Source organism: Arachis ipaensis, chromosome B4, assembly GCF_059453495.1.
Source record: "Arachis ipaensis isolate K30076 ecotype BB chromosome B4, ASM5945349v1, whole genome shotgun sequence".
NCBI classification, from domain to species: domain Eukaryota; kingdom Viridiplantae; phylum Streptophyta; class Magnoliopsida; order Fabales; family Fabaceae; genus Arachis; species Arachis ipaensis.
In genome coordinates, this window is record NC_142439.1 from 13,947,850 (window position 1) to 13,959,784 (window position 11,935).

The window sequence follows — 11,935 nt, forward strand, 5'->3', positions numbered from 1 at the left end:
TTTTACTACATTTAAATTAGGAGGAGATACGTTCAGTATCATTGCAATATGAATCACGAAAACTGATTCAATTAGGTTCCGTCTCTTCACCCTCCTTCCCTCTCCAAATACCTAAAACATGATAAATAAAAAAATAGATTCAGAACCATCCAATTTACAAAGAAAAAAAATATCCTAATGTTTATCATAAGTACCATCTATATAGAGATTTTGAATTCATTTAGAGACATTTGACTAATTTTTAACTGGTACCTTTTTAGTTTCTTAGCATGGTATATATTTTGTAGCAGCCCACTATGTTGTACCGATCAACATCTCATGTGTGTTCTCCTTCGTTTTTATTAAAGAGGCGAGGTTCAAGATATATCTCTCTTCTTTTTTTCTTTAAGGATTATTTGAATTCTAGGTCACATTCCACTTGAATATGTTTGTTTTCATTTACCTACTTTTCCTTCTTTCCCTATCCAAAACCTCCTCTATCACTGACCAAATCAGATACTCTTATTACTAGTCAACTTTCTTATAACGAACTTCGATCAAATAACTAAATTACTACATATATATAGAGTATCTCTTAAAAAAAATAAAAATAAAATTAAAGAAGAATAATATATGTATATAGTACCTTGTTCAAGAGGTAAATTAGTAACAATGGTATTTAATTTGGATATTATCTGGATTATTTAAGGAAGTAAAGAATAAAATAAATGATTAAGTTTAATTTTAATATATTGATAATGTAAAAAATTTTATACAGTTATTATTTAATTAAATTTATGTGTTAATAACTTTTGAAATAATAAGTTATATTTTTTTAAGAAGACGTGACAATGTATAATTAGATATATTTGTAAAAATTTTTTACATTATCGGTACATAAAATTAAATCCTTGGAAGAGTCCTTGGGAATTTTGGGAACGTGTATTCGTTTGGATAAATTTATCCGAAAAGCATTTTAAGATTAGAAAAAATTATTATCCTAATAAAAGCAATAAACAAAATATAATTAAACTTTCACTAATTTATTGCTGAGAAAAGGATGACATACAAGAATTTTTTTTTTTTTTAGAAAAATATCATAGATGAAACTTTAGTTAATTATAACATGTAAAGCATGCATGGTTGAAGCAGTATGTTAATGTGAAATTAAATCATTGCTTACGCCATAGAACACTTTCTCTTAATCATGCTGAAATTAAGGAGTTACTATGAATAATTATGATCACCCTATAGATTGAATTGTCCTCCTACACCCTATCCTATGACAATAATACTGTTGATCATCTTGTCAATAAAAATTGCTTTATGTTTAATTTATAATAATATTTTGATTTTATTTTTTTTAAGAAAAAATACAATCATTTCATCCCACATCAGTGTTTACTGTCTTAAAAGAATTAAACAAGGACATTCATATACAATATATGGCAAAAATGAGAAAAATTAAATGTTGTGAGGCATATATAAAAAATAGCCGTTAAATGAGTCATTGATTAGGCCGTAAGTGAGTCGAGTTAGACCAAGTTAAAGCTCGACTCGTGATAATTAATCTTGGCTCATAATTCGACTCATTAACAATCGAACCTATTTCGTAAGTTCAAACTCGGCTCAACGAAAACTCACGAGCTGGCTGAAATAATAGAAACAGAATATATGATTATAAATTAATAAATTATAACTTATATATATTAAAAAAATATTAAAAAGATAAATTTTATAAATTTTTTATCTATCAATTATAAATTTTTTATTTATGTCCTTCATCAAAATTATATATAAAAAATGACTATAAAATTTATATGCATTTAATTTATACTTTTAATATTATATATATAATTAAGTCAGTTCACGAGCTAATAAGCTGAGCTTATCCAAACTCAAATTCGGTTTATTTAATTTATGAGATTAATTTCATGCTCAAACTTAGCTTATTCGGCTTATCGAGCTATTAACGAATCGAATTCGAGCTGATTCATGAGCTAACTTAACTCACTTCCAACCCAAGTCATTGATATAAAAATATTAAAATATAAAATACAAATTAAAAATAAATTAAACAATACATATATTTAATAAATATATGAATAAATATATAATGATTAATTTTTTCTATGCATGTAGCTATTTTTAAATAGCCAATTTCGTCCTTAAAAAGTTATTAATATAATATTTGATGGCACTATGCGAATCAAAAATAAATATGTCAATAATGACGTCCTAACGTTCTTGAAGTGACCATCTTTTTGTTTTGTCCAACAAAAAATGATTAAGATAATTAGACAAGTGGTTTGAGTAAACTTACGAACCTTCAATGTAGTCAATTATGAGCAAAGAAAAACTAGAAATTAAAGGAATATTCTATTTGAAGGAATTGAAGTAAGGACTAAGGTCGCTTCTATCTCCTTTTCTAATCATCACATCATTACAAAATTATTGCTCATGAATTTTTTTGATTAAGAACAATGTTATATAAAATCTTCTTGTTTTGGTATAAACTATGAGAATCTAAAATCTATTGGATTATAACTAATCTTCTTAGTAAAAAAAGTCAAGACGATAGTCAACAAATAACATAATAAAGAATAATGGAGTTAGTACTAATATGAGACTAATGACAATAGTTAAGTAATTAAATTGAACATATAATTCAAATAAAGAATAATGTTGCAATAAGAATATTATAGGTTATTAGTTTTTATTAACTAAAATAAGGTGAAGACTCACATACATTTGTGTTTAAGTAAAGTTGATAGTTGAGAATAGTTAGATGTTGATTTAATCAAATTTGTCACATTTAGGTATCTCCCAGTCCGAGCTCCATTTAAGATTTTATCGTTAGCCAATGAATTGCTGCATACACAAGGTGGGATTCAAATCCCCGACACTTGTTTAAGCGAACTAATTAGTTAACCAATGAAGACAATTGCGCACCTTTTCACCTCAAAAAAATATGAGAAAATGACAAATTGATCTCTAACTTTTCGGTTTGCAGACATTTAAATCTCTGGAAATTTAAAAATACACTTAAGTCTCTAACCTCTTTAAAATTTGGACATATAGATCCCTAAATCTAATTTGTTGAATTTTAAAAACTCTCTCACGTATGTATTCGTATCAACTAGATCAGTATAACGGGAGTTACATTTGATTTTTCTGTTGAGTCTGACAGATCGAAGTGAACATGAGAGATCAATATATCTAGGTTTTAAAAATGTCAAAAACTTAAATGTATTTTTAAATTTTCGAAAACTTAAATGTCTACGGATTAAAAAGTCAATGACCTATTTATCCTCTTCTCAAAAATTATATATATATTAATAAGTAGTTTGTTTTTCAACCAACCCACTTTGCTTAATTGGCTTGACGCCTTCATCATCTTTACAGAACGATCGAAGAGATTGTTTCCAATTTTTCAGCTCACAAGTTTCAACAACTTTGACCTGTTTGAGTTATAATCTCAGTTGAAGTACCCAAAATTCAACCAATTATAGACATGGTGCTTGTGTCCTCTGAAGGGTTGACACTTCCAGATTATTATAGTAGTACTGTGTGTACTTAATTTTAATAAAAAATAAAGATTATGCCGCAAATTTAGCTGAATTATCGCATTAAGTTTTGGCGCTTAACTTTGACCTGTGTTCTTCATTCAGCATGATTGGGAGTGTAGGACATACTTCTAGTTATTAGAACTCATTAAAAAAATTAGGGATCAATATGTCCAAATTTTAAAGAGGTTAAAGATTTAATTGTAACTAAGCCTTTGAAAGTTTTAATTGTAGCTAAGTCTTTGAAGATTTTTTTTTCTAGTTTTAATTCGGTTTGTGGCCATTCTTTTTGTGAGGTCCTTGTTTGTTTGATGTTTAGTTTTTTTGCACTAAGTGAATTTTTTTTTTGTCATTTTTTGTAAATGGCTAAAATTTTAAAAATAAATACAAATAGTTAAGGGATCAAATTTTGTTTTTTTTTTTTTATAAATCTTTTAAATAGTTTTTTTTTCTATAAAAATTTAGATTAAATGCACAAATCTTTTGTTTGTGAAAGGTATTAGGAACTTGTAGTGTGTGATAGAAAGAATCAGATTTGAGAGGGAGAGTAAGTAGTGAAGTAAGGTTTCAAGAACAGAGAGAGAAGAAGAAGAATGTGACCTGAATCCATTTCAGATATGTAATTGGTAAAGTGAGTGTACAGTGAGAGAGTGAGTCATTTTATACTTATAAAAAAAAATCCTTCTAAAAAAGTATGAAAGTGTTAACTTGTAATTAACTACTGAATTACTAGCTGCTAAATGAATTGCTAACTTCTAACTAACTTATCTTAAATAGAAAAACTAGCTTTTTTATCTCTTTTAGCTGACTCAGCAGTAATGCAATAACAGTAATAGGCTTAAAACACTTCTATCAGTTTGATTTAAAAACTGTTGCTACTTATAAAAAAGAAAGAACTTTTTTTAATTATTTAATCATATTTTAAGAGATTTTTGTTATCTTGATGTTTTAAAAATATTTTTATGAGCTTTTAAATTTTTTGGAACATTTTATGTAGCGTATTCTTTAAAAATAGAACCAATTGTTTTTTTTATTCATTATTGATAAAAGAGTTACTGCATGCCAAAATTTAACTCCACCAATCCAAATTTGTTGGAACCGAGTGTTTCGTTGGTTGTGTTTTTGTTTTTCTTTTTTTTCTAGTCGAAGATATGTTGTAGTTGCAGTGTAAGTGGGGTGGATATATATAGATAGTCGAACATGAGAGCCCAAGAGGACGATCCTCGTGAAAATATGGGCCCAGACCTAATGCTTTTTTCGGTGTATGGGTCGGGTCTCCTTGATCCAGATGGATCATTTGTTCGGTTCTTGTCAGTCTTCTGGCCCAAGCCCAAGTAAAAAAAACAAAGTAGACTTTATACTTTGGTGCTATGCATTCCTGATTGTGTGGCGATGACAATTGGCAATTGGCAACTAGCAACGGCCAACTGCTTTTGTATTTTATAGATCGATAATATTAAAGAAAAAAAGAAAACAATAAAATTTTGTCTTATTTAATATTTATTAATGTCAGTAGCAATTCATGAATACTAAATAAAATAAATTTTAATTAAATTTGATTAAATTTTTTTATTTACCAAACATTTACTGTTATAGATTAGGGCATGAGATTTTTTTTCCCACATCTCTGTTATTCTACTTGAGAGAGCTAACAGAATTCAGTTAGAGAAATTTCCTTTAGGTTAGTTAAATCCAGCTGTGTTAGAACTTTGAAGTTACTAGAAGATTAGTTGTAACTTCGTTCCAGCTTTGTATAAAGTAAGCTTCTTTCTCCGTTTCACTTCTCTGCCAAGTAGTAGAGCTTTTAATTTCCTCATTCATTTTCTCTTCATCTCTTTCCTCTTTCTAGCTCTTCACCCTCTTCACTTGATCCTTCACAATAGAGATTGATGATGAGAGCGGATTCCATATCCACCATGAATTTTCACACATACCATTGATCCTATTAGTGTAAGATAATTTTATAGTGCCGTAAAATGTTAATTCATGAATTGAGTTGAGGTCTTTATTTAGAACTCGTGAGTTTTTTGTGTAACTTCTTAGGTATATATAGTTTTAATGGTCACCTAATTCTTTAGTTAATTCTATCATATAATATTTTGGTATAGTTTTCTATAGAGTCTCTGGTAGTGCAAAATACTTTTATCCTTAGAAAGCGTATTTGCATTGGAGGAAAAAAAATTTAAGCATGCATCACATAAGTCATTGTCTAAAAATAAAAGGTTGATAATAAGTTTTTGGTATTGTGATGAGGTTATTCAATTCCTAAAGAGGTCAATGCGGGTGTCTCCAAGCCTAAGAGAGTAGGTGGCTTTCTTGTACTCAGCCCAAGTGAATGCCCTAAACAGTAGGGAGGGCCTCTCTGGTGTAAGCATCTCCGGCGGAGCAACGATACACGCATTCAGTGGCGGAGCCCCAAAATATGCTATTGACATTCTTGCCTTCTCTGAGTTTGTCACCGCCCTGTGCCGGACACTCACAAATCTTCCATTTGTCATAACCTGATCGTACACAATAATATTAGTAGTGTATTAATGATTAATCTACCTTTTATCTATGTGAATTCACGTGATGTTTTATGTAACATAAGACGTACATACATAACTAACATGTTTCTTTATTTTACCTTAAAGATGTTGTACATGGGTAACATGCTATGTCTATCTCGCTCTCTCTTATGAGAATAGGAATAATGCAATATATATGAATATAGGTATGTAGGTAGGAAAGTGGTAGCATTGATAGATACCTGTAATAAATCACCGACGTTAACAGAGAAAGCTTTGGGGTCAGGAAGGACTGGGATCCACAGACCATGTTGGAGGGAAATTTGGAGGCCAGAAACAGGGTTGGATCTGAGAAGGGTTATGATCTGAGGGTCAGAATGGTCCCCAAAGGCAAGAGAAGGTGGAAGTGGGGGGTAGTGATTGAATCTGAGGAGTGAGTCGCTATCAGGGTGGTTGATGAAGGTGGTGAAGATGGAAGTGTTGGGGACCCCCAAACCCTCTGCCATCAGCTCCAATATCTCACATGCTAACTCCTCCACTGCATCTCTGTATGCACTCACCACCCTATACCTGCATCATCATTCCAATCCTCTATTCACTATCAGTTGCATTCAAACAGGTAAAAGTGTTTCTCAATTTCTGACATGCAATCCCACCTCTTAGGACTACCCTTTAGTTTTCATATATAGCCCCATGTGCTATTCTGATGCTTTTTATCTGTGATGAACGGATACTCATGTACATATAGGATATAATATGATACTGGGACACGTGGGTATTCAAATTTTAAAATTTTATAAGATATACTATAAAATATAAATTATTTTTTAGATAAATTATAATAATATTTTAATATTTTATTGGTATTTAATATTTTTTTTATTATTAAAAATATTAAAAATATTTTTTATTTTAATATTAATAATAATATATATTATTTCTAAACTCATGTCAAGAATATATGTTAAGTATAAGACTGGACACGTTTACACGTGATGGTATTTAAGTGTATTTAATTGCGTTTAAAGAAGAATTTTTTATTTTTTATTAAGACACGGTTGGACACGACAAACATAAATAGCAGATGAGTGTCGTGTCTAAAACGTGTCCTATATGTGGACACGACAGCTCAATAAAATATCCGTACTTTATAGGTTTTTATAATTTCACGTGCACTCTAATAATTCAATTCTACTCAATACAAGATTGTAATTAATTAGATCATAACATATATTTACTAGTTTAATTATTCTATTAATCTTTATTATTTTACTAAATTTGTAATTAAGTCTTTATATTTTTCTTTTAGTTAGGTCTTTATACTATTTTTAATTTTATAATTAGATCATTTTCGTGTCAAAAACGTTAAAATTAACATAATATTCTTTCCAAAAACATATAATCAAAGATCTAATTAGATTATTGATTGTAGGTACATTCAATTTGCGGATACATATTTCGTTAGCTCTAATATTTTTTATATTGACAAGGATCTAATTACAAAATTAAAAATAATGTAAAAATATAATTAAAAAAATTAAATATAAAGACTTAATTATAAATTTATTAAAATCATAACAACTAATAATATATATATATATATATATATATATATATATATATATATATATTAGTTAAAATAGATCTTAGCTTATGTGTGAGAACAAAAAAATTAAAATATATATGCTACATGCTAACATGCTGATGAACTGAAATTTTATGTTTATTTCGAATTTCATATTTTATGATGATGTTTATGCTTCATTTTCCATTAAATATATATGAAAAAATATAGACATAATTTGTATCATCCATCAGTTGAAAGAAATGTATTATATTATATATGGTACACATAAAATTTCTCTCTCTAAGGGTGAAAAATATTTGATAGACTAATTCTGACTATGTTTCTAATTACAATAAAATTATTAAACTAGAATTTTTGGATAAGTATATTTGAAATATTAGAAGTTCTTCAAACATATATAGGAATGATATGCAAATAATTATCGCCTAGTTAATTAAAAGGTGCAAAACAAGGGTTACCTATAGCATAACGGATATTCCAAAGATATTGGATAAATTGCGCGTCCACACAATTGGATGTACAAATACTTAGATATTTCAAAAATAAAAGTAACTTAATAAGTAATAACTGATTTTAAATTATCCGTTTAGTGATTTATCATAGAATAGAGTATAACTTTTACTTTGAGTAAGACTAATGTATATTCACAAAATAATAAATTTAAAAATATATATGTATAAATAAATCGTATTGTTAGGTGTATTTGCAACAACATATTTTAATAATGGGTTATATTACGTGTACACTAAAATCAGCTATCAAAATCAGCTACCAGTATAAAATACATGTTAGAATACAAATATACATTAAAAATAAATTAAACTACACATGTATTTATACACAAATACATTAATAGCTGATTTAGTGATTGATTTTAGTGTACAAATAGCATTTCTTTAATAATTGATTTGATTTGTTTGTAACGAATTAAATTGAAAATGAATTATTGTATTTGGAGCAATTATGTAAGATAATAGGAATTAATTTGATTTACAAATTTATATAATAATTTGATTTTATATTTTTATCTTTTATTTATTATACAATATTCCAATATATATAACCAAGAACCACCACCATCATCACCAATAGACTACCATCTCTTTCATCTCCAAACCCTTTTATATTAATACATATAGGGTAAATGATTTTTTCATATGTTTAACATGTCAAATTATTTTAATTTCAATCAAATTCTATAAAAAAAGAAGTAAAAATATTTGAGAGAAGTGTTAAAATAAATACATAGGATTTACACATTAATGATCAATCCATATTTTTTTATCCATTTCAAATAAAGAATTTGATTTTAGAATCTAATCATCCTACTTTTATTGTGTTCTAAACACACTCATAAGGTCATTAATTACTATAGTGTTACATATTGGGAGAAGCAACTAATGTCATTAATTATTAGATATATAATTATTTATATTTTTATCTATTGAGTTACACTTTTGAAATAAGTAATTCTATGATATGATATTAAAATTTTTATACTAAAAAAATTTATAATTTAATTTTTGATATAAAAATTTTAAGTATAAAAAAAATAAAAAAGTCTTATGCATAATTCACACTTTTTAAAACTCAAAATTTCTTACATATATAAAAAGATATATTAAATATATAATTAATCATATATCTTGATTATGAATTTAAATTTATGAAATAAATAGTTTTACGAGAATTACTAATATTACCACAAAAATCAGTTTTAATAAAAAATTTTTAGTAACAATAATATAATGGTCACTATATGTCTTATTTAATTTATGTTTTTGCGGTATTTACATATTGTTGTTAGTAATTATATATTTTTTACGGTCATTAAAAAATATTTTTATCGATGATTATATAATTGTCGCTAAAATATTTTAGCGACAAAATATAATACGATTAATATTTAGTCATTAGTAAATATATTAATAGTTATTTTTATTACAGCTAAAAAATAAATAAGTGTTAAAAATAATTATTTTAGTAGCTAAGAAAAAGAAAATTGGATGATAATAGAAAGAAGGAAGGACCACTTCACTAAGAGATACATGCATAGAGCAAGCTGTACAAGTGCTGTTGTGTAAAGAAAGAAAGAATGGTTCCATCACTCAGAATGAATGGCATTGCATTGGAACCTTCAACACTACATTCTCTCTCCCTTAATTGTTGCTCTCTTACAACTCATACCCAAGGTACGTACCTCCCAACCCAAACCTTATCATTATTCATTGCTTGCATAATTACAACTAGCTTATTATTTATATACCTCCATACACCACAACCTAGCTACTACAAAACAATATTAATTATTTGTATCATTTTATGCATATAGTTAAACAATATTTTTAATCTCCTATTGTTATATTGAAGATTACTTGGTCTACACTATACTACAACTAGCAAAAGAGAGAAAAAAGTATTTGAAGTATATTGTATAACAGAGGAGAGTAAATAAATATACAAAAGAAAAAGATCTAGTTGTTAAATGGAGCTATTTAGAGTTTATAGCGCAGCTAGGGATTGGATACAATTTTTTTGGGTATTTTTAATCATAAATTTTAAATTTAAAAAAATAAAAAATAAATTTAATTTATAATAAAAAAAAGTTATCTCATGTTAATTACTTAAATTTTATTTTGAATAATACTATATATTTAAGTTTTTTATGAACTAAATTTAACCAAATTAAATAATAAAATTTAAAATAATACTAGTCATAACTATTTTTTGTTATATTTGATCAATTTAATTAAATTTAATTAATAAAAAAATTTGGATATGTAACATTATTCTTTTATTTTCTATTTTTCTTTTAAAAATTGGTAAAAGTGATCCGACCTATTTTTAACCTAAAACGAAAAACAGTAATCTCACCTCTTCAAAACACTACAAGATTAATGCGATAATCCAAAAGTAATGGACAACAACATTCTAAATAAAAGAACAAAAAAAAAAAAAAGGGTGCACATACCTGAAGTTTGATGGGTCATTGGAGATGGTTGTGGAGATCTTAGAAATATGAGAAGCACTTCCATTTAAAAGGAGGTATTCCACCTCACCAACGTCGCCATTGAACCCTATGTTCTTGCATCCATACCCTAGCGGAACGCTATCGTAATTGGATGCAAGTTTCGCCTTTTGGGAAGCCGGCTTCGCGAAGAAGTCGAAGCCGGCTTCCTCCATGTTGTCTATTATGTCTTGAGGAATCCGGTGGTTGATGACGTTGAAGAATCCATACTCTTCGCTCGCTTTCACGATCAGCTTTGCAACCGTTGCTCTTTCTTTGGATAAGTCTTTGGTGGGAAGGTTGATGGATACAATCTTTTCGGTTTGGATTGAATTGGGTGAAGCTACCACCATTTCTTATATGGAAGTTAGAACACACACAAGGTGTTGAAAGTATGTAGAAGAATTAAAGGGATATAATATATAAGTATTTGGTGAATAGTGAATAGTGGACCTTATTATTATATAAACATGAGAAAAGAAAAATAACAAGATGGATGGAGAGAAAGAGAAAGAGAAAGAGAAAGAGAAAGGTTATTATATGTGTGATGGGATTGATGATGAAGAAGAGCAGGCAAGAAGTGAGGAAATGTGAACAAGAATGATGGTCTATTTATACAGAAACAAACCATCATGGGAGCGAATCTATGCACAAAAAACACCATTTATTATATTATTACAAACACATACTATGGTAAAAAATTATATATAAAATCTGGAATTCTATTATCTAAAATTATAAAAATCAATCATTGTTAACAAAATAAAAAAGATTTAGTATAAGGACAACAAAAAAAACATAAAAAAATTTACACAAATAAAGAAAAGACTCTTACACGAAAAAAATATAAATATTGAAGTGATTTTTGACATATTATGTAATGTGATATAATATTAATAATAAAACTAATTTGGATTGATCAAGCGGCTAATTTATTCGTCCACTTAAGTAAATATTGGTGGTTTATTAAATACAGCATTCATTTATATATACAATAATTCATTGACTAACGAGAATCTTTATGTAAAATTCAGATCTTGTGATTAATTAATAATTGACCTATCAGATTAAAAGATAATATAATAAAAAAATTATCAATGATAATGTCATCATTTGATTAGATGACAACATAACTTTGTTATGCATAATTAAAAGTTAAAAACATAGTAATAATAACATTAAAAAAAATTGATTTTTGGTTTAGTTATCAGTTTGAAATGAACTTTCAAATCCAATATTTTCCGTTAATTAGAATTGAATTTGAAAGAAGTAGTGAGCTTTTTTTTAG

At 27.4% G+C, this 11,935-nt stretch overlaps 1 protein-coding gene across 1 annotated transcript; it reads right to left on the reverse strand.

Annotated features, from left to right (window-relative positions):
* Positions 1-5,754: 5,754 nt before the first annotated feature.
* On the reverse strand, positions 5,755-11,052 carry LOC107637588 (gibberellin 2-beta-dioxygenase 2-like). The gene is made up of 3 exons (XM_021120793.2): positions 10,612-11,052; positions 6,295-6,622; positions 5,755-6,046 (listed from the first exon to the last, which is right to left on the reverse strand). The coding sequence occupies exons 1-3, from the start codon at positions 10,998-11,000 to the stop codon at positions 5,804-5,806; spliced, it is 960 nt and encodes a 319-aa protein (XP_020976452.1). The 5' UTR covers positions 11,001-11,052; the 3' UTR covers positions 5,755-5,803.
* Between the last annotated feature and the right edge of the window lie 883 nt (positions 11,053-11,935).